The sequence below is a fragment of the Ictidomys tridecemlineatus genome, chromosome 13, assembly GCF_052094955.1.
Source record: "Ictidomys tridecemlineatus isolate mIctTri1 chromosome 13, mIctTri1.hap1, whole genome shotgun sequence".
Classification (NCBI taxonomy): Eukaryota; Metazoa; Chordata; class Mammalia; order Rodentia; family Sciuridae; genus Ictidomys; species Ictidomys tridecemlineatus.
Window position 1 is genome coordinate 96,839,258 of NC_135489.1, and position 23,488 is coordinate 96,862,745.

The 23,488-nt window shown below is 51.6% G+C and overlaps 1 protein-coding gene and 1 long non-coding RNA gene across 4 annotated transcripts in view; one reads left to right on the top strand and one right to left on the bottom strand.

Annotated features, from left to right (window-relative positions):
* Positions 1-18,956, top strand: part of LOC120885060 (nucleoredoxin-like protein 2) — a 29,927-nt gene extending 10,971 nt beyond the window's left edge. Inside the window, exons 2-3 of one of the 3 annotated variants that reach the window (XR_005727552.2) lie at positions 1,820-8,172; positions 18,395-18,507. Coding sequence is in view for 1 of the 3 variants with exons in the window: in XM_078030656.1 (XP_077886782.1) it covers positions 9,987-10,288; positions 18,395-18,563 (471 nt within the window). In the remaining 2 variants the exon portion in view is untranslated. Of the gene's footprint in view, positions 1-1,819; positions 8,173-9,266; positions 9,404-9,653; positions 10,289-18,394 lie in introns of those variants that run through there. The other 2 variants (XR_013429985.1, XM_078030656.1) reach the window with 2 other exon arrangements.
* Positions 5,792-9,272, bottom strand: LOC144370064 (uncharacterized). Its single transcript, XR_013429987.1, has 3 exons — positions 9,134-9,272; positions 6,375-6,495; positions 5,792-6,083 (listed from the first exon to the last, which is right to left on the bottom strand). It is a non-coding gene; the product is annotated as an uncharacterized LOC144370064 (long non-coding RNA).
* Positions 18,957-23,488: the final 4,532 nt, after the last annotated feature.

Sequence of the window (23,488 nt, forward strand, 5' to 3'; positions counted from 1 at the left end):
CCCCGCTCCCCACAGCCGTGCCCCTGATTCCTGACAACGGGTTCTTGTACAGCTCTCTTCTGCAGATTTCCTGCCTGGTGAGATGACGTCCTTGGGGATGGTTTAACCTAGGATGACGTGACACTCAGGGCAGTGTGATGGGGTTGGGGACCCCATAGTGGCCTTGGCCACAAGCAACAGAAGGTCTTTCTCCAGTCACACAGGGTGTGTGTTGGGGGGACACACTTGTGCACACACCTTAGGAGGGCTGGAGAGCTGGCCCAGAGAGAGGCGTGACCAGGTGGGCCCTGCCCTTCACTGACTTCTGAAGGACACTGCCCGGCCTCTGTGAGTACCCACCCCGGTGTGGGTCTGGGGAGGGAAACTGAGGCCTCCTGCATGGCTGGGTGAGGCCTGACCTCTAGCCCAGCTGGACCATGCAGGGTGGTGGGATGCTGGGACACGTGTGTGTACATTACACACCTCACACACAACGTGCACACACGCCTGCTAATTTTGGAACTGGACTTTAACGAAATCCTGGTTTAGGCTGGTGCAGGGTGCTGTGTTTTTCTGACCGGGCAGCTCTGTGGTCAGGCTCAGCAGTGTATTAATGGTCCTGTTGCCCTGGGCTTTGCTCTGAAACTGAAGGCCCGAGGGTTGGTGACCTGCTGCGGTCCTCATCCCAGGGGTTGGCATGCTTTTGAGGAGTAGGACAAACTGTGGGTGTTACCATGTTATCAGTCTTTGGATGCTGAAGAAAGAAAGGAAAGAACACCACCAACAGAGACCCTGGGCATCTGGTTAAGAACCGGAAGAGAGAGTCTGTTGAATGTGCTCTGTGTTACAGGGGAGGCACCTTTGCAGTGACCGCGAGGTGCTTCTGAAACCTTTAGGTTTGTACGTTACTGAGAGAGGAGTTGGTGATTCTGGTGTGACAGTGACTTTGCAGAGTGAATGGTCGTGGTCTGATCTGGGTCCTTCTCCCCTGGAACTTTTGCTCCTGTGCTCTCAGGGGTCCTGGTCGGCCTCCTCAGCCTCTTGCCCTGTTCTCACACCTCGCCTTGCCTCTGAGCCTCCATCTCCTTGCAGTCCCTTACCTGGAGTCCAGCTCTGTCTCACCAAGCTCCAGGTGGGACATGGCAGGAGGCTGGACACCCGCAGCCCACGCCCACCACCCTCTTCCAGCACCTTCCAGCACCTTCCCGCAGCTGGTACTGTTTATACATGGGTCACCTCCCAACCTGGGAGCTGCCTGGAAGCAGGCCCCTCTGAGTGGTCATGCCATTTTGCCCTTTCCGCCTGGCCAGCTGGGCCCCTAGGAGGATTTACTCCATACGGGTTTAAGGGATGGGTGAAAGGAAACTGGACGCAGGACTGGCCACTCGGCCACACCCAGAACAGTGGCAGGAGCAGGCAGGCTGTCTCGAGCAGGGTGACAGCAGCACTTCCCTGAGAGCTGTACTTGTATGAGTCAGAATCTAGGCCGCGAACTGGAGAGCAGGCTTCAAGAGCCCCAAAACCACAAGGCAAGTACACTGTCACCAAGTTCTTAGAACTGGCACCTGTGCATACTCAGACAGTAGACTAAAGTCTGAGCTGTGGTTAGGGGCAGGTGTGAGGGCTCTTACAGGAGGGGGAGGGGGCCGAGAGTGCAGGGTGCCACCTCTGGGCAGAATGGGGTGTGCCTGACTTGACTTGGAAAATCAGCTCCTGGTTACGCTGACAGTGGGTGCCGCCATGAATGAAGGGATGTGGCCCCTTATTTGCTCCCTGGGGCCATGGTTCTTTTTTTTTTTTTTTTTTTTAATAGTTGGTAATACCTCTTTATTTTTTTTAGTTTTCGGCAGACACAACATCTTTGCTGGTATGTGGTGCTGAGGATCGAACCCGGGCCGCACACATTCCAGGCGAGCGTGCCACCGCTTGAGCCACATCCCCAGCCTCAAGGGCCACCGTTCTTAAAAGAATCACCCAAGCTCTTGCAAATGGCGGTTGAATTCTTGTGAAGGTTCCAGAAGAGGTTTCCAAGGCAGACGTGGACATTATTAGAAGTGTGTCGGTTTCTCCAGCCAAGGAGCTGAGCAGACTCCCTGGCATGGGGTTGGAGAAATTGCTGGTGGGTGCAGAGGGCTCTGCTCTCCTGGGCAGGAGGGGAGGCCGAGAGACGGGCATGGGAAGCCCCCACAAAGTGTCTGTGATGCTCTGTGTGACTTGAGGCCACAACAGCAAAACCTCAGAGGGGCAGGAGAGCTGGGGGCCGCCCAGCTGCTCCCTGCTCTAGACAGCCACAGCTTTCCTTTTGTCCATCCTCCTGGCCCTGTTTAGATGACAGGTATCGTTCAATAAAATGACAAGAATCACAGGGTCCCTTAGTGGACACAGCCCTGGGAGGAGATGAGGAGAGCAAAGGGAAGCCCAGCCCGGAGCTAGGAAGGCTGGAGTGGACAGAAGGCTCAGCGTGCACCGGATGTACCGGGTCGCCAGCAGGTGGCGCTGCATCGCTCAGGCCAAGTCTTCAATGGGGGCGGTTGTTGGTTTTATGGTCCTGGGTATAAGCTTAACAGAATTTTAATTTTTGCTTGAAAGGTTGAATGACATCACAGGCAACAAACAATGTCAGTTGTTTTTCTTGAAGATGTTATCTCAAAAATAAGTTTCAACTTATTTTTGAGATAACATCTTCCAAATGACTAATTCTAAGTTTTGGGGGGTGGGGTATGGTGGGGAGGATGGGTTGTACTTAACCACTGAGTCATATCCCTAGGCCTTTTTATTTTTATTTTTTTATTTTTTTATTTTGAGACAGGGTCTTGCTGAGTTTCTTAGGGACTCACTGAGTTGTTGAGGGTGGCCTCAAACTTGCAACCCTCCTGCCTCAGCCTCCCGGGCTGCTGGGATTACAGGCGTGGGCGACTGTGGCAGGCCTACTGTACGTTTCTATTGTTACCTTGGAGTGCACTCCTACCGCTTATTTAAAAACAGTGGACTGTAACAGTGCATCTGGCTACACGGGCAGCAGCCTCGGATCTGCTGTCTGCTGTCTCGATTGACCTGTGCCATGGCGATCTGTGTGAGGACACTCCAGGATGTTTGCACAATGATGGAATCACCTAAATACACGTCCTGGCATTAAGTGAGTAGGACTGCACTTCAGTACGCAGTGGAAATGCCTATGCAAACTTCCCATTTTGTCCCACAGACTCAAAAAGGCTTGTACTCAAAGTGTGACACTGAATAAAATCCATATCTTTTACAGTTTCCTCTTGAACTTTTTTTTTTTTTTTTTTTTTTGGCACTGGGGTTTGAACCCAGGGGTACTTTACCACTGAACTCCACCCTCTTTTTCTTTTTTGAGACAGGGTCTCACTAAGTTGCTGAGGTTGGCCTCAAACTTGTGATCCTCCTACCTCAGCCTCCCAAATCACTGGGATTATAGGCATTCCACCATATTGGCCCTTGGAAACATTCTCCAGTGAAACGGTCTCATTGTTATTGTGTTTGTCAGTGAAGCACTTAGTGATTAATGAGGACAGTTTGGTGCTTTTGACTTGATCTGATCATGCTAGCAGTGGTACCGTCTATTGCTTTTGCATCATCCAGGAGATTGTCCAGCCAGCAAAGAAGACAAATTTCATCTTATTGTCATTTCAAAAGCAGTGTTAACTTTACAAACCACCTCTAAGGGTCTTGGTTTATCACCCATGGCTCTGGAATGATATTTCTCTCGCTGACAAAACAGTAATAGGTTCACTTTGAGAATTATTTACTATTAGGATTTATTTTTGTTATAGGGTGTCTGGCCATTTCTTGTTTGGGTTCGGAGGCTCAACAATGTCAGAGGTTTAAGCAGATGTCTCTGAAATTCTTTTGGCTTTTGGTCTCTGAAATTCTTTTGGTCCTAAGATGGCTGCAGTAGATCCAGCAGCATGACCTCACTCAACGTTCAAAGTCAGAAAGAGAGGGAGCACCAGATAGAGGGGTCTTATGAAGTCTTTTCCAATCCTGCCCCTTGAGGTGAATTCTCAAAAAGATGTGGAAGTCCTAGACTCTAGAGCCTCAGAGTATGACTCTATTTGTAAATGGGGTCATTGCAGATGTAGTTCAGATGACATTACTGAACCTCCAAACCAAACCACTGATGCAATATAACTGGCATTCTTACACAGAGAACACCAGGTGACGCCGAGACCCAGAGAGAGTGAATGTGAGGATGGGGGGTGGTCAGAGAGATGCGGCCACATGCCAAGGAATGCCAAAGAGTTTAGCAACCACAAGAAACCAGGGCGGGCAAGAAAAGAGTCCTCTGTAGGTGCCACCCTTTAGACACCCTGACTTCTGACCGCTGACCTCTAGAAATGGGAGAGACAATGCCTTGCTGCTGCTTTAAGTCATATGGGTTGTCTTTGTTACAGCAGCTCCAAGGAACCAATGCAAACTACACCCAGGTATGGACTGCAGTTGGAGGACTGTGGAATGCACTGTGTGGTAGACTGAACTGTATCTTCCCCAGGTTCATATGTGGAAGCCCTAGTCATCCCCAGTGTCACTGTGTCTGCAGGTAGGGCCTCTGGGGAGAATTAAGGTTCAATGAGGTTCATAAGGACAGAGCCCTGATCTGACAGAGCTCTCTCTACCAAGAAAGGCTACAGTAAGAAAGTGGTCAGTGTTCTACAAACCAGAAAGAGCCCTCACCAGAACCTGACCATGCTGGTACCATGACCTTGGACTTCCAGTTTCGGGAATGATGAGAAATAGATGCCTGTCATTTAAACAACCCAGTCTGTGGCATTTTGTTATAGCAGCCTGAGCTGACTAATACAAACTGCCATCCTCTCTCCATGCCTGTACTTTCTGTTCAAATCCATCTAGTGGAAGCAAACCAGCTGCTTCTAGAATCATCATAAAGCATCCTTAGAAGAGGCAGATTGGGGGAGCTTGCCTGAGGACCCTACTGGCAAACCCCGGCTTCTGATTCTCTCTTCTATGTGATTTTCTGTGATGGACTGACTACTATTCTGAAAATAATTCATGAAGACCTGACTATGTCAATCCCTAAGTACAAATACTGTGTCAATACAGGAGAATAAATAATTCAAGCATGAATATTTAAAACCGGCAAATCCAGAATGTTGTATTTGCACTCTGGGATGTCTAATTTGTTTGCTATGCTGATAAGAGCAAAAAAAAATTTCCATAATGATATTTGTATATTCATAAGTGGTGCTAGAAATAAATGGCTCATCGTAATCATCATATGCACATCTTAGTGGCGAAGAAAGTCAATTTCACGTCAAGAAGCCAAGGGTCACATTTTCTTCACAGGATCCTCCTGTGTGATGGAGAAGCACTTTGCTGTGTGTCAACAAAGAGGACTGAGAAGGGGGAACTGGTCCAGGAGCCTGTCCAACACCCACGCTCAGGGGACCTTCTCTAATGAGAAATGCCCCCTGCGTTAGAAGCAGGTGGAGCTGGAATGCTGAGTAGGGACAGGCAGAGTCGGGATCCCCTGAGGGTCTTTCTCCCCAAGGGTCTTGGAAGACCTGCCCACCAGTCAGTATCGTCAGCTCTGGAAGTGTTCTGCCCTGAGGTGATTGAACCCAGTGGTGCTGAACCACTGAGCCACATCCCAGCCCTTTTACTGTATTTTCTTTAGAAACAAGTCTCACTGAGTTGCACTCAGTTGCTGAGGCTGGCTTTGAATCCCGATCCTCCTGCCTCAGCCTCTCAAACTGCTGGGATTACAGGCATGTGTCATGGTGCCTGGCTTCACAGCCTTTGATAATGGCCCAAAATGAGAGCTAGAACCCGGTCAAGGCAATAAGACAGATTTTATTTAGTACTGTTGCAATGAGCTGAGCTCCATTCCAAACACAAAGACAAGTGGGACTTAGAGCCGCGGAGCGGGTGGGGGCACGAGTGGCAAGGCGGGCCGAAGACGGAAAGTAACTCAGAGGAAACGCCAGGGTCAGGGGATTCGTGCTAATGGCAGGCCAGGGCAGTGCGACCGCAGGGTGGGAGGCGTGGACTGAGCAGGACTCTTGGTTTAGGCCGGCCCAGGGCGGGGGCTGCAGTGGCCTGGCTGAAAACAGTACTGGAAGATCCTGCCGAAAGTTTGGTCAAGGTCAGACCCGAGAAAATGCAGGAGAAGATTGTCCTTCAGCTAGAGAGGGCACCGTGGTCTGCACATGGCTTGGTGTGTCCCCCCGGGTTTCATGTACTGAACTTGAATCCCCAAGGTGAGGTATTAAGAGGGTAGAGACTTAATCTAAGCATAAGGTCATCAAGGTGGGGGCACCTGATTGAATCCCGGTGGCTCTGTAAGAAGGAGGACAGTGGCCAGAGGATACACCTGCACCCTCCCTGTCTCCTGCTTTGTGGATCCCTTGCATCACCTTGGGACTCTGCCAGCAAGAAGGCCATCGGCGGATGCCAGCTTCCTCATTGCAACTTAAGAAGTGTGAGCCCAAATGAACATCTTTTCTCTAGGTCGCAGCCAGTCTGTGGTACTGTGTTCTGACAACAAAAAATGGAGTAAGGTGGTGGTGAACGTATGATAAAGTAAAATAGAAGTCACAGACTATTAAGTCATGGGAAGGATGAGGGGAGAGGGGCCCAGGGAGAGCAGGCCTGCAGGGGTGACCCTGCCAGCATCTGAGCAGGACTTGCTGCTGTTCCCTGGGATTGCCCAGGGCAGGTAAAGTTGGTCTTGGATGGCCACTCTTGGCCACCTTTATCTGTCCTGGAGGGAAGTTTGGTATGAACTTGGAGTAAACACTAGTAAGTGCTTAGGAAAACCTGCCATGAGATAAGAACTCTCAAGAATGTGACTCTAAAGAATGAGCTGGCCACTTCCTGTCTCCAACCTTTAGGTGAGAATCAAGGCAGAGTGACCTTGGTTGTAAAGTAAAAGGATGCACACAAAACAGCTGAAGAATTGCACGTGTGCGGGGACCGATGTGCCCCCCATCCTATACAATGCTCCTGCTTGCAGGAGTGGGGCAGTCCTGCAGGGTATCCCAGCCCTCCCTGCCAAGGAGGATATGAGTAATCAAAGGTCCAGAACCTCTCCATGGAGTCCTCCATGTTCTTTCTTTGGGATTGGAAAACTCTGCCTGGGTCCTTTGCAGCCCAACTCCATTCTAATTGGGAAGTCGGCGAGTGAGCAAGAGAAAAGGCATCAGGAAACTCCCTTTGAAAACTGCCCCAGTTTTTCCCCAGGAGGGTCAGTGGTGACCTGGTGAATGCCCTTCAGAAGTGGAACTGAAGGAATCCTTTGAGTTGTTCCCAGAAATGTGAAGGGGGCTCTTCTTGGTTTGCAGACACACATAGGGTCTGCTGGGGAGAAGGTGGCTGACCATGCTCCACAATCACACCTCCCTGGAGGGCTCCTTCACCTCACCACAACCCCTGGGTGGGTCACTTTTCCAGGAGTGGGCACCCACCTCTCCCACAGCACCTTGAGGGCAAGCAGTACTTATACAAGGGGTGGGGGATTTTCAGGGGTGAGTGGTACTGTTAACTAAAAGAAATGCCCTGCTCTGCTTTGGTTCACGGGTCATGTTCAAAGATTAAAAGCCACACAAATCAATGATATTTAGAATTTAGCTGCATTTCATGGCCCATATTTCCAATTTAAATCTCTTTACTTTTGGTGGACACATAGTAATTGTGTTTCTAGGACACAGCGTGACATTTCAATTCATGCATACAGCGTGTAGCAACAGATCAAGGTAACTGGCCTATCCAACTTCAGACACACATCATTTCAATGTGCTGGGAATTTTCATAATCCTATTTACTAGTTGTTTTGAAATAGTCAATTAATCGATGTCAACCACCCTCATCCTACTGAGGACATCAGAAGCCCTCCCTCCTTTTCTTCTGTACCCTGTACCCCTGTCCATCTCTTTCCCTCCCTCCTACATCTTTCTGAGTTTTAACAGAACTCGGGATTCCACGTTAAGATTGAAACTGCTCACAGCTCTTTTCAATGTGTTTTAACCCCCTCCGATTCCACTGACCATCTGCCTGGCCTTCCGAGAGAGGACGTGAATGAAGGCTCTGGAGCCTGCCTCGCCCAGCAGCATCCATCAGTGCCGTCAGTCTCCACTGGCTAAGTGCCTTTCCACAACGCACGGACCGGTTGGGCCAGCAGTGATCAACCTTCGCCTGTTTCCGTTTCAATTAGCGGTGAGACAGGAGGGAGCCAGGGCGAGGGACGCTCCAATCTCGGACTTCCTTGATCACTGGATTTAAATTATACCTCTCTCTCCTGCTCATTTCTTTGCTTTCTACAGCGCTTACAAAATCGCTTCATTATGTTTTTTTTTTTTTTTTTTTTCTGGGCATTGGAAAGTAAGCTCTAGGGAGGAGGGGGGGGCTGGAGCCGTGGGTTTCCAAAGTCTGCGTGGGGTGGAACCTGTTGTAGGGGCGCAGAGCCTTCCCAGGAGCCTCCAGGTTCCATAGTTGGGTCTGTTACCGCACCTGACAACTGGCAGATTCACAGGAGAAAGGGCACGTACATTCATTAACTTTAAACATAACTTGCGCGAGGGCTGTCAGAACAAAACCCCCAAACCCCGATACCCATAAAAGCAATGATTTTAAGTGTGCATGTTCCATCGGAGCAGGGGACATGGACACTGACTTTATAGATCCCTGGGGGAATAGTTGGGAGAGATGGTGACAAAGGGTGGGTGGGTGCGGTGGCAATCTCGGCTTGTTTGGCCTGGGTCGACCATATTTCCTAGTTGGTGAGATTTCTGAGAGGAGGATTGTGACATTCCTATTGGAGAATCTTTAGGCGGAAGCTTCTCCCAGCGTTTGTTGTTCTTCAAGTGCCTTTGGTTCAAAATGACCAATATACCAAAGCCACAAATAGACCACGGCAGCATATTTTGGGGCGCCTTATTTTGGTTTCTTTCGCTGTCTATGCTGTTTTTTTTAATATTCTGTCCATCGTGGGCTTTTAACATTAATTTCGAATTGTTAAAATATTGCATTTAATCATTATTTATACGGATTACGGAGCTTTTGGGGAGCGCTCTTACACCTTGCTCCCTGGCCAGTGTCTCCTCCAAGTGAAACATTCTTTGACATCCACCCCCACGTTTCTTCCTGGACTCCAGGAACCCTCCCAGCCAGTACGCACCTCGGGGTAAACAGCCAGAAAGAAGCGAGCGCAGGCTTCCTCGCCGCCCACCCTCTCCCTCTCCACTGCCCTGCCCCTTCCTGTCGTCTTCAGCCTCCCAGCTTCTTCCTCCTTCCAAGGCGCAGGGCTAGGGCCAGAGTTCAAGGCAGGGCTCAGGTGCGCTAGGGCGGGGAGCGGGGGGCACGGAAGGAGGCTCTCGGGAGTTCCAGGTGGCGCGAAGGTGCGCTCACTGGGTGAACGCGGCGCAGGAGCGGGGAAGCGCCGCAAGAGGTGGGCAGGACCGGTTTGTAGGACTGGGGGTGGGAGGTGGGGTGAGGGGCCGGCCTAGGCGTAGGGCTGGGGGTGTGCCCTGGGGGCGGGGCCCAGGGATGTGGGCGGGGCGCAGTGGGCGGGGCGGGGCGCAGTGGAGGGTGTGGCCGGAATGTGGAGCGAGCGCCGCAGACTTCGCTCCCGGAGGCTGGTGCTTCGCTCAAGCCGCCGAGGCAGCTGCCACTGGGGTCGCCGGTGGGTGTGAATCTCCCTCCCCCTGCGCCACATCCACTGCTGCAGCCAGCAGCGAGGTCGGAGGTGGGGGGTGGGGTTCAGTCGGCGCCTGGGGTCCTGCAGTCCCTGGGGCGTGTCTGTGCCTCCCGGGAGCGGGCGGTGCGGAGAGAGGCGGAGCACAGCCGCCGCTCCCACCCACCTGCCCGCGAGTGACGGTCCGCCGGCAGGTGTCCTCCGACCGCAGTGGCCCTCCATCCGCCCCGCAAGTTCTCGGCTCGCAGGTGTCCTCCGTCCGCAGTGGCCCTCCATCCGCCCCGCAAGTTCTCGGCTCGCAGGTGTCCTCCGTCCGCACGAGGCCGCCGGCCGCACCATGGTGGATGTGCTGGGCGGGCGGCGCCTGGTGACCCGCGAGGGCGCGCTGGTGGAGGCCGAGGCGGCGCTGCAGAACAAGGTGGTGGCTCTGTACTTTGCGGCGGGCCGCTGCGCTCCCAGCCGCGACTTCACGCCGCTGCTCGGCGACTTCTACGCAGCTCTGGTGGGCGCGGCGCGGCCGCCGGCGCCTTTCGAGGTGGTGTTCGTGTCGGCGGACGGCAGCGCGCAGGAGATGCTGGACTTCATGCGCCAGCAGCACGGCGCCTGGCTGGCGCTGCCCTTCCACGACCCCTACCGGCAGTGAGTGCGGGCCCTGGGCTGGGGCCGCCGCGCGTCGCCCCGGGTCCCCGGCGGCCTCCTCTCCCGCACCCGGTGGCTTTTCCAGACTCCCCTTTTCTCCCTCCCTCCCCGCCTTCCTGTCCCGGTCCCGGTCCCGGTTCAGGTGAACCACACTGAAGTCTGTTTCAGCTTCCCCAGATTCGAAAGCGCGGTGCACTCGCGGACTCTGGGGCTGGGGGTCTGAGTTTCCTTGGAGGAGCTCCAGCTGGTGCGGACGGGGGCGGGGGTGGGGGGTGGGGGGAGGTGTCAATTCATTCCTCCCCGACAGTGGGGGGGGGGGCTCGGTAAGACCGCAGCCTGGGTCTGGGGGCAGGTGGGTGTGACCCGGGAGGTCCAAACCCAAACGGTGAGCGGTGCCCGCAGAGCAGCAGTCGTGGGTGTGGGAAGCGGGGAACCAGGGTTGGAGGAACCCGGGCGCTGGTGGAGGAATCTCAAAAGGTGTTGAATTCATTACTGTACATTTCGTGGCTGTGAATGTTGGAAGAATCTGGAGGAGGCAGATGTTGGAAGCGACAATCTGCTCTCCTAAGGGACCTGCCCCCTCCCCCACGCCCTTGTTGAGATCCTCTCCTCTGTGCTGCATGTTTGAGTTTGGAAGGAACTGGAAGCTTCACAAGCAGAGATGACCAGAGCCGGGCCACCCGTGCTCAGAGCGGCTCCTCTGCTGCAGCTGGAGCTCACAGGCTCTGACTAGATCAGCAGGGGCACTGGAGAGGAGTAGGGGTCAGGGGGTTAGGGAGGTGCAGATGGCAGGGTGCTGACTGTCCTGCCTGTGTGGTCTCCTGTGATGTGAGAGTCTAGATGGAGGTTTAAATCACACAGGTCACAGAGCACATGGCTCTAGCCCCTCCCCCTTCCTAGTACAGATGTGACTATTTCCCTGTGGCCTGAAACTGTCCCCTTGGGTCACTCATTCATTTGTGAAGTTACCCCCTAACTTACTTACTCCGAGATGATATTCTTTCTGGAAAAACGGAAGTCAACTTCGGGGAGTCCAGGTGGAGGTGTACTCAACTAGAGGAAGTCTGATTATTCTCCCAAATCCTTGCTCTTTAGTGATTCCCAATGAAGCAGAGGATCCAGGCAGGAAGCCAGCCTTGGAGGTGGGTGAGGACTCTTCCTGGTGACAGTGTCTCAGTGATGGCTGATCAACTTTCATTAGAGAATCTCTTCAAGCAGCTTGTTTGATGGGACTTCCCCCCTACCCCAGCTGTGCACTTTTGAAAGGACACAGTTGTTTTGAGGGTGAGATGGTGATAGTGTTAGTCATCAGGCAGAGAGCTCTGGTGTCACCCAGGGGGAAGGTTGGGAGTTTACTGCTGAGCTGAATGACACCCTTAGTGCAGTGCCTGGTCCATTAAAAGGCCACTGGAAGTGGCCTGGTTATGGACCAGCACTCTGGTCCATGTCATTTTCAACAGGTCCCTGAGGCACAGAGTTCTCCAGGTCCTGGGGGCCCTCTTTCTGCCCTGACTCCGTTCCTCTCCTAGAAGGTGATGAACTGCTTCACCCAGGGGCACCCAGATGGGCTCAGGAGGCCATGCAGAATTATCTGACCCCTGGTCATCTGATCAGAGCCTGTTGCTCTAGCTGCAGACAGATGAGCCACCTTGAGTAAGGGTGACCCCAAGCTCTGGTCGTCTCTGCCTGGTCTGCCCTCCTGCTCAGAGGGTTTTTCCTTTCTGTGAACTTAGCATCTTGTCCCCAGCCCCGACCCTGGCGTAGCCATGCATTGACTGTGAAGCCAAGTGAACATTCTGTGGGCATTGTTGGAGCCATGCCCTAAATTCTGCTGATCCCAACCTGGATTTATGAAACCCGATCATGAGCCAAATGGAAAGAGCCACCACCAAGAAAAACTAAACAATGCACAAAGCATCCAAGAGGTATTGGGAGAAATTGTTAAGGTGTGCAGTAGGCAGTACCCTGTGGTTGGTCCCCTTGAGAGGAGGCCAGGACACTGATGTCACAAGCTCCACTTGGTAGATGAGGGGGAAGTGGCCCTTGTCCTGCTTTTCCCAAGGGCCCGAGCTCATCACAGTGTCCACTGAATTCCTGAGAAGAATTCCTCAAGAAGAAGGAGGAGGAGAAAACTTGAGGCCTCCAAGGAAATCACTGTGGGGCACCCTTGGGGTTACCCTTGGTGTGATTGGTTCTAGACATCGTCTCCCCTCTTACAGCTGCAGGTGCACCTATAGGGAGGGGAGAAGATGCCTAGAACCCCGACATTTTCCCTGAGGTTACATATGCAGTCCAGAGAAGTAGCTGTTTATTGCTGGTATTGGGGGCCCTAGAGTTCTGGCCCATTTCCCTGGCCAGTGCCCATTTCCCTGGCCAGTGCCCATTTCCCTGGCCAGTGCCCATTTCCCTGGCCAGTGCTAAGGCAGGTGGCTGAGGGGAAGGCACCAGGGACAGATGCCATTGCTCCCTGGAGGCATTTCCTCAGGATGAGGTTCCATCCTACCTCACCCTCTCCCTTTCTTTGTGACTAAGTTTATGGGTCGAACTCAAGGAAAAAGGAGTAAGTTTACCTTCACCAGCAGGGATTCCTGCTGCAGGCTGCCATCCACAAGACACTTGATCTGTGGGGATTTTATAATGATCCCGTCGTCTCATGACAAGGTTGATTCTGCTCGGCCTCTCGAACTAGCATGTGAGTGGACCCTACGGGGGTCTGGAGGGAGCCCAGCCTCTGGCCCCTGCCTCCCAGGCTGGCCCTCCGGACACCTCACCTTGCAGGCTAAGCTTATCTGATGGAAAACTCACACTGGCCAGGGCTTCCTGTGGCTGGGGTAGACCTGTGGGAGGAGTTAGTGCCTGTGCAGCCTGGTTTTGGTTCTGTCACCACCCCTTGCCTCCCTCCAGCCCTGTGTGCAGTGACTCCCTGCTCCTCTAGACTCCAGGCATCCATTGAGTCCTCCAGACACTGGACTGTTAACAGTGTCCGCTGATTGCTGTCCTCCATCTAAATGGCTCTTCCTTCAAAGATAGTTCTGGCCCAGCAGGAGCTTCCTCCAGCCCTCGGGGTTTCCTGATTTCCGTTGCCTGCAGCTTGGTACCCACAGGGTGGGCTTTTGAAATAAGTGAGCAAAAGAGGGTGCTCTGGAGAGATTCGCAGTTGCCGGCCAAGATGGAAAGAAACGCCAGTCAGGTGTCGCCATGGCAACCAGAAGCACTCAGGTCAGGGACAAGGATGTGGCTGGGTTAGGTGAAGGAGGAACAGACGTTGCAGCAGCACTGAGGACCAGGACAAGTGGGGCTCTGGGATTTTCCCAGAGTGGTTGAAAGTCCTCCTGAGTTACGTCCGCGACGCTTTTCTGTGCCAAGCCCTTCTGTTCTCTGTGGACACAGCGCAGCGCCCGAGGGATGGAGATGACTTCAGGGGAAAGTGGCTGTTTGCTTCTCCTCTTTGGTTCCCAGGTTTTGTTTGTTTCCAGGAAGAGGCTGCCAGGGTGAGGATTTGAAGTCAAGCAAGACGCCTTAGGCTCCTTGTCCCTCAAAGCCAGCTACGTCCCTCTGATTGCACCAGAACTTGGTTTAGTGTTGCAGGTGATTAAAATCACAGTGCTTAAGTAAAAAAGTTATGGGCTGACGTAAATGAAACTCTGAAGGCAGGAGCTAGTCTTTCAGGAGGCTGGAGGCTGCTGAGGATACAGCTTCATGGGCTGCCTTCTACCATGTCTTCTTTGAGCTCAGGCTACAGGCAGTGGCTGCCTGGCAATTTGAGTTTCTCCTCATGGTGGCAGAAGGACTGCCGTGTCTCAGACTACCTCCTCACACTTTCCTCTTTCTCAGCACACAGGCAGATGTTCTGTGGAGCCTTACTTATTCTTTGTCCACTAGTTACTCATGTCTGTACCAGCTGTTGGGACCGAGGGATATGTTCACTGAGCAGTCGGCCCAGCAGGCGTTGGAGTTAGGCCCTTCCCATGCAATGTGGGAAGGGTTTATTGAGCAGTTATGGTGTGGGGAACCCCATTTATTGTTCGGCTGTTCACATATTATTCATTTAATCCTCACAACGACCCTAGGAGGTAGGTTCAGTTATTCCCCTGGTGCAGGTGAAGAATCTGAGGCACAGGGAGGCCAATTAGCTTGCCTCCGTCGCACAGCCGCTCCATGCCAGAAAGCAGAGGGAGAAGGTCAGGGTGCCCAGTAGCGAACCCCAGGCCACCACTGCGTACACCGTCAAGGGCACTGTCCCCAGCACCTTACCACCTCTTCCCCCTCCGCTCTGGTGGAGAGGATGCAGAAGGTTCTGGGAGAGACCAGCAGGGCTGGCCACCCTGAGCACACCCGGGGGAGCCACCAGGGCTATTCAAACCCCACGCCAGCCCCTCAGGGTCAGAGGGACTGCAGTTGTCACGGGCCCCTGGGTCTTCCTGAGGCCCTGCCCCGGGACCCCACTGAGAAAAGCAGTAATGCTGTAGGGAACCCAGGAGCCAGTCAGGAATGCAGGTGCTGGGCCACCCTTCAGTGGGCTTGGGGGTCTTCGGGGAGGATGCTGCTCCCCCCTAACTGGTTGATTCCCCACCAAAAGCTTGCTGCGTGCTCCTGGCTAAGGTCCCAGGTTCCTGGGGTCACAGCTCTGCCAGGTCTGGCTGGGGCCAGACCTCAGTCCCTTTCTGAAACTTGCTGGACTTTGCCCTGCCCAGTCCTGCTACCCAAAGCACAGGTACTAAGAAAACCCATTCGCCAAAACTACCATTTTGCTGTAGTTTTTATGCAAAAAAGCATTAAAAAAGCTTTTTTGGATTATTTCTCTTCATTTTTTAAAATTTCCTACCTTTGAGAAAAGTTGGTTCCTTAGACTTGAAGTTTCAGGCATCACAGAGAATTCTTAAAACACTGGGGAGGGACACCCCGCCACCACCACATCTCTCCTGCCCACAGCATGTTCTGGGATCTATGTGGGCCCCATTACTCTGAGGTTTCTGGGTTTCAGTTTGACGGGCTGTTTCTGACCTGCAGTTTGACATGAATCTGCATCTGCTCTATGTTTGTGGCTTTGGTGCCTCATCTTTGCCAACACAGTTTTAGCACAGTGTCCTCTACAGGCAGTGGCTGGCTGGCAAATTGAGTTTCTCCTCATGGTGGCAGAATGACTGCCGTGTCTCACACTACCTCCTCACACTTTCCTCTTTCTCAGCCTACAGGCCAATGTTCCACAGAGTTGACATGTTTCTTCCTCCCACCTTTGCTGTTTCTTCCTTCTGTGAGTCAGTTGATGGACATTACAGGGGAGGGCTCCTAGAGAGACTGGGGTGAAGGCTGTGTGAATTGTCCCTTTCCTGGGACACCACCCCAGGATGGGCCAGGACCCTGTTGTCAGTACCCCCAGGAGGAGGGTTAAGTCCGTGGTGGGCCCACGTGCGAGCTGACCTGCCCGACTCCTGACATTCTTAGGTATTCTCCTTTTCTCTTGCTCAGTCTCAGTAAAGATTTGTTTCACATTTTAGAATTTCCAAAGAATCAAATGGGATTTTATTGCTTAACACCCCCCTCACCCCAGTTAATCTATTCAAGTGGATTAATGCACTTCTTAGGTTAAACCCCCATATTGACTTTCATGGGTTCATTTCTTTTTTCGGTTATTTCTGTTATTTCACTTATTTCTCGTTTTGCCTTTTTTTTTTTCTGTTTTCTTTGCATTTCCTCCATCGTTATTCAGCTTCTTGAGTTTAAATACATGACTCATCGATATGTGAGCTTTCCACTTTTCATTTGAGTTTTGCTGTGTTACCCAGACTGCTCTTATACTCCTGGGCTCAAGTGATTCCCCTGCCTCAGACTCCCGAGTACCTGGGACTCCAGGCTGTGTGAGTTTTGGATAAGTGTATCTAAGGTATAGCTTCCTAAGTGTGTTTGCTGGTGTATACAGTTTGCATTTGTACAGTTGTACCTCGGTATCCAGGGTGAATTGGTCACAGAAACTCCCAAAGGTACTAAAATCCAACGATGCTCGGATTCCTCGTATAAAATGTTGTAGTAGCCTGGCATTCGCGTTTAGTCAGCTTCTTTGTCACTGTGGCCAAAGGACCTGACAAGAGCCATGTGGAGAAGGAACAGTTTATTTGGGGCTCACGGTTTCAGAGGTCTCAATGCACAGAGAACCACTTCAGGGCTCTGGGCCCAAGGTGAGACAGAACATGGTGGCAGAAGGGTGTGGAGGAGGAGAGCAGCTCAGGACTTGGGCATGAGGAAGCAGAGAGCGCTCTGCTCACCAGGGACAAAACATAACCCCCCCCCCCACGTCTCGCTGCCTCCTCCAGCCAGCCCCACCTGCTCTCAGTCACCACCCATTCAGGTGCACTGATGTGGTCGAACCTCTCGTGACCCAGTCGTTTCACCTCTAAATTGTTTTCCACTCTCTCACACGTGAGGTTTTGAGGGGGACACTTTGCATATAACCTACACACATCCTCCAGTAGGTTTTAAATCATCTTCAGATCACTCACAAAACCTAACACAAGGCCAATGCTCTGTAAATAGTTGTTCTATTGTTTAGAAAATGCTAAGAAAAACAGTATGTACATGTTCAACACAGATGTGATTTTTTTTTTAGGAATATTTTCAACTCAAGTCTGGCTCAACCCATAGATGAGAAGCCTTTGGATACTGTTCTAAATATTTTTTAATCTAAATGGCTATTTCACGTACAATATATAGTTAGTTTTTAATTTAATTTTTTTTTTTTTTGGTAACAGGATTGAACAGGGGCAGTTAGCCGCTGAGCCGCATCCCTAGCCCCTTTTTAAATATTTTCGTTAGAAAGAGGCCTCACTGAGTTGTAAGTGCCTTGCTCAGTTGCTGAGGCTGGCTTTGAACTTGAGATCCTCCTGCCTCAGCCTCCCGAGCTGCTGGGATTACATGTGCGTGCCACGGCCCCCGTTTATGGTTAGTTTTCAAACTCCTTCTCAATCGTGCTTGCTTACTGGTTTTCAAGTCCGTTACACGATCGTCTGATCCAGCCAAGTTTTGAAATTTGTCGAGACCACTTTTGTGGCTGAGAATACAGTTGGTTCCCAGGTTCCCAGGTGTTTGACAACAATGGTACCCTCTCCTGGAGTGTGAGGGACGTGGATTTTTTTATGCTTGAATGAAGGTTGACCTTTGACCTGGTCCTGGAGGGTCCTGGCAGCCTTGTTAGAAGTGTCGGGCTTGGTGATAGGAAGGTCAGCTGCGGCTTGGCTTCCTCTCAGCCTCCTGACCCCGGGGCTGCAGATGAAGGAAATCCCATTACTGTTGGCCTGAGCAGGGGTGGATCCCCTGCCTGCCCCCATCTTGAGGGAGTCAACCCCTGTGAAGGATGGGGGGACCCCTGCAGAATTAGGGAGGCTGATGCTTCTCTCCCTAAATGAACACAAATAATGTTGTAAAAAGGCCTCTCACAGGGTTGGAGGTGAGGTGAAGGGGAGTGAGAAATGTTCCGTCCACCACCGAATCAGCTGATGCATCACTGAACTTGTAAGGTGTAGAGTCTGATAGGCTTTGGGTGTCTTTGGAACTCGCCGAATTTTATCTTACCACGATGTGTACCCGATATTTTCCTTCTCTTGAGAGAAGACTAGAAAACGCTGCTGGGTTTACTTGTGCATTTTGAACTGTCCCATGCTGTAGCCACCAGCCACCTGTAGCTGCTTCCATTTCAATGGACAGGGCGGGGGCGAAGCTCAGTGGTCTGGTGCTTGCCTAGCATGTAGCCAGGCTCCGGGTTCAGTCCCCAGTACTGGGTGTGGGGGAGGGGGACAGCTAAATTTAGCAGTGAATCCAAACGAGAAGTTCTGTTCTTCCGTCTGACTTGCCACCCTTCTGCCTACACGGCTGGTGGCCACTGTGTTGGGCTGCACAGACCAAGAACAGTTCTGCAAATGGGTGGTTCTCCAGGTCTGGACTGGCTTAGAAATGTCACAACAAGTAGAAAAGTTACTTGGCAACCCAGCAGGCGGTCTCCTTGGCAGCGGGCTGTCCTGCCAGCCAGTCCCCTGGGTGGGGCCCCTTCCTTTCCGATGTGAGTGCAGAAGTGCAGAAGTGCTAACCCTCTGGTTACCCTGTTCTCTCCTGCAGCGAGCTGAAGAGGAGGTACGACATCACCGCCATCCCCAGGCTCGTGATCCTGAAACCAAACGGGGAGGTGATCACCAGCAAAGGGCGGAAGCAGATCCGGGAGCGGGGGCTGGCCTGCTTCCAGAGCTGGGTGGAGGCGGCCGAGGTCTTCCAGAATTTCTCAGGTTGAACCGGGAGAAGGGACCACAGAGCCCAGACGGGGCGGCTCCTTCAGTGCAAACCCCCGAGGGGAAAGAGGAGCCCGTTTTTTTCCCTTTCTCTCTATGCAGCATCTGATTTTATTTCAGAGCAGAAGTGCTAAGCCGTGGCAGAAAGTAAATGTTGCTCAGGAAAAAAAAAACAAGCAAAAATACCTCCTGCTCCGTTTGGATCCTGTAGCTACGTGACAGTAATTTTTATTCTTTGCCTAGCTTTGGAGATCTATGCAAACATTTTATTTGTACAAGTCTCTTCAGGTAAAGTGATCAGTTTATGGATGAATTTTTCTGGCCATCTATCATTTTAACGATATGTGTTATATGGTTTCACAACTCTATTTATTATTAAACAAGTTTGCATACAATATGGTTTCTTGGTTTTTTTTTGTCAGTCCTGGGGATCGAATTTGTCTAACACCCATGTTATATAAGTTCTCTACCACTGAGCTACATCCCCAGCCTGACTGTGTGCTTTAATAAACAAATATTTATACCTGAGAAATTTCATTCTTATTCCAAACCGAGTAGAAAAGTAGCAACTGGATGGATTAGAATCTTTGAAGAAATGTTGTGAGTTATTCTGGGAGTCCGAACCTTATACCGGTTTGTTTGTCAGAGGTGGTAGTTTTTAATCATGTGCCTTCTTGGAATAATTTTCTTCCCTTTGCACGTTCTCACACTTTTAATAACATTGTAAATACCTAGAACAAATGAAATGTCCACTCATAAGATTCCAGTCAGTGATGGGCAGCACAGATGATGACAGTCCCATAAGATCATAATGGGGAAGAAGCTCCTATTCCCCTGGTGACGTCTGTGATGTTGGCACAGTGATGAAGTTGCCTAGCAGTGCCTTTCCCGTGTGTGTCCCTGTCATTGGGCAACACGCTCCACTGTATTCAAGGTGAAATCTCAACATTACTTGAAAGATTCTAATCCATTAGTTAACCCCCCCCCCCAATAAGAGGAAAGCTGTCCGTGGTCCAGATCCCAGCTCCCCCACGGCCGCCTGCGGACTGGCCTCATGCGTAGCCGTTCTTGTTCTTTCCCAATCTTGTTTTGATCCGACTGATTGGAACTGAGAGGGTACCAGATGCCCACTGTCACCCAGTGGGTTCCCTTGGCTTGCTGGGTCCTTCAGCTGGGACCCAGGAATCCCGGCATTCCCAGATGAGGAGCGGGGAGTGAGGAACGTGCTGGGTTATTCCAGGCAGCGGTGTGTGTGGTAGCGCACGGTGCAGCTGGGGACAGGCAAGGACTCAGAGCCTCATTTCCACCTCTCAACTCTGCTCTGTCAGTTAACTTCTCTCCACTGGAAACCAAGATGCTGCTTCACTGGGATCTGGTGGATCCAGTATTGACTACTTGATGGAGCTAATGTGATCAGTATTTTCCTCCAAAATAAATTGTGTCTTCCAAGCCAAGAAATAGCATGTTCACTTAATTATGATGGGTGTTTTTGTTTTTGTTTTTTTTTTTGATACTGGACATTGAACTCTGGGGCCTTTAGCCACTGAGCCACATCCACAGCCCTTTTTATTTAAGAAAGGGTCTTGCTAAGTTGCTGAGGCTGGCTTTGAACTTGTGATCCTCCTGCCTCAGCCTCCTGAGCTGCTGGGATTACAGGCACGTGCCACCGCACCCAGTTCAATTACAGTGTTTTTGGTCACATATTCTTGAGAATGGGCATCTCTTGTATGTAGAATGTCCAAGCGCTCTCTCTCTCTCTCTCTCTCTCTCTCTCTCTCTCTCTCTCTGTGTGTACGTACCACAGCCAGACTTCAAAAATAAACCAAAAAACAAAAAACAAACAAGCATCCTCCTCTTAGTGAACTGCCCGATGGGAGCCCAAGTCCTGTGCGGATGGTCATGGGTTGTAGACCTGGGAGCTCTGCTGGGGCCTCTTTGTGGGCTTTGAGGCTCTTGGAAGGAAGGAGGTGTCCAGGGAGAGGCCACCATGGCTGAGCCACCCTGAGGGCGTGGACCGTCCACCCGCAGCCGTGGCCTGGGCAGGGAGAGTGATGGACCATTTAAAGTGCCGTGACTGGAGACACATCCTCAACACCCCATCCGTAGCCACAGGTTTTTCTGAATATCCTGCCTTCTCTCAGAGAGTTGTAGAACTTGGTGCTGTTCCTGAAAGTGCCACGTGTGACTTGTGTGACAAAAGCTGCGTGTCGCCACCGCGAGAAACAGAAACACCCTGTCCCCCGCAGGAGAGCCGCGGTGGGTGCCTTGGTGTACTCTACATTCCACGAGGGCAGCCCTGTGTTTTCAGGGAGTGTGCCCTGCTTGTCATCTTCACCACTTGCCACCTTGGTGTGGTCCCAGGCCAGCGGGGCGGGCAGCGTGGTGAGAAATGCAGACTGCATCTGGCCAAGACTGCCCGGGGGCAGGGGCCCTGCCGTCAGAGTCCCCCAAAGCTGTCCTGTGGGCAGACTGCTGGAGTCGGTCCACTGAGTCCTGGGTGATGGCATTTTAAATAAAAACCAGGCTGCTCCCTGAGCCCTAGTCCTGGGGGCAGGTGCCACTCCTCGGGACTCCTGAAGGTCCCAGGTGAACCGCAGGAGGACCCTGCAGCACACACCCGAGGAAGTGCTGGTCACCGTGGACTTGAAAGCAGCCGCTGTTGCCATTGTAACTGGAAACACCACAGGAACCACTGCACACCCACAGCACACTCTGCACAGAGACACAGCACACACAGCCGTATCCATCGCATCCAGCCTACACACACTACACACCAGACACCACACACACACAGCGAACGCGCACCACAAATACACATGCCACACACTACCATAGGACACAGCGCACACACAGATCCCCAGGGGAGGGAAGATGGAAAACAGGGCTTGTCCGTAGGGAGCTGGGTGCTGTGGGGCTGGCTGTGCACACACAGCATCACACAGCACTGGGTGGCACTGGGTGGCCCTGTCCACATCTCCACCTCCCAACAGGGTTCTGTGCAGAGTCCCCTCCACTTGTGAACTCTTCAGCGCCTCTGGCCCTGGGGTCACTCTGGGATTGCTCTTTTCCCCCCTGCATTTTAGGTCGAGAATCAACTTGTTTGGTGGTGGGCACTTTTCTCCCGCTCCTTTGCCACGTGCCTGCTGTGCTCTGTGTGTGCCCACCAAGTCCAAGTGTCCGAGCGTCCCCCTCGCAGGTGAGTGGACCTGGAGGTGGGGCCTTGGGGGCCATCAGGCATGGGGGGCGCCACCCCCTGAATGACACCAGTGCCTTGGGGAGAGGCCCAGACAGCTCGCTGGCCCCTTCACCACGTGAGGACACAGGGAGAAAGCACCAGATACAATCCAGAGAGAAGGCCCTCGCCGGGCGCCAGATATGCTGGGCCGTGGATTCCCGACCTCCGCTCTCCAGAACTGTGAGCAGAACATGTCTATGGTCGTGAACTGCGAGTCTGTGCTGTTTTGTTCTGGCAGCCTGAAGAGACTGAGGCAGAACCTACAGACCATCTAGCCTGAACCCTCCCCTGGTGACCCGAGCCTCCCCTGATGTCTGCTCTGGAGATAGTCAGGTGCACCAGGTAGCACATCCACTCCGTCTGCCTGAGGACACCTCTCCTGGAGACTTGCAGCCTCTTGCAGTTTTCTTTCCACATTATTACATTTTTAAAATTTATATCATTCCCATGTTACTTCTTTTTTTGGGGGGCGGGGGGACTAAGTAGGATGTCAGCGGTGTTTAGTGACTCAGAGCTCCACTACAGAATAATCTTACTAAACCCAATAATTTAGTTGGGGAGAATTATCTCTGGGCTGATCATATTTATCAGGAAACATCCTCTCATCTCCCGTCAGAATGGCTCTCTGTTGGCATTCTGGGAGCCAATGGGAGCACATATATTTTCATGAAAATGAAAGTTCATTTTGGCAATCCTACCTTCAGCTACGTCTCTCCCAACACAGCCCCCATTCGCCCCCTCAGGAGTGGTGAAGGTCAGTTCACTCAGGGCATAGGGAGAGAATCTAGAGATCTGACCACTTCATGAACAGATTGCCCTCATCCTAATGTGAGCCTGTACTCAAGAGGGTGTCTGTAGACACGGATCCCGTGGTATAAGCCAGAAGGTTTTTGCTGTTCCCAGTGTCAGCTCAGGTCAAGTTTGTGAGTCTACAGAGCCTTTGTATGAGTCTTTGTTCTTGTTTCTTCTTTTGTTTTTCCATAACCTAAAAAAAAAAAAAAAAATCCCTTTGAAGTTATTTTAATTACTTTATTAGAGAGTGAAAGTAAATGCAAATGTTCAAACTGCCTATTTACCTTTTTGTGGTAGAAAGTTAATTTTGTCTGCAATGTAACAAGGAAGATTCCTTTTTAGAACTGTATTTAATTCAGCGAACTCACAAAATGCCATGTGATTATAGTTTTTTTGCTTTAAACACGAATTCCTAACCTTTACAATGCCTCTACAGTTGTAATTACAAGTTCAATGTTATTTCTACAGTATGTCTTTGATTTTGTCATAGGAAGATGAGAATGATAACAGTTATACTGATGGAACCCAACGCATAGATGGGAAGGGGTGGCAAAATTGCCTCTGATGAAGATCTAAAAAGATTGTTTTATTTGCAGCTGGCCGTGAATCTTGGGCCTGAAATCCTAGATTACCCCTTTCTACCCAAACAAAGTGATCCATACTCCAGTGTTCCATGGGGCCCAGTATCACCTTCAAAGCAACGTCCCAGTTGTCTATAATTTTAAAAATTGACAAACTCTAGATAGGGCAGAAGGGTGGCTGGGGAGGGGAGGGGGCAGGGGGTTAGCAATGATGGAGGAATGTGATGGACATCATTATCCAAAGTACATGTAGGAAAAAAACAAAACAAAACAAAAAACAAAGTACATGTAGGAAGGCATGAATTGGTGTGAACATACT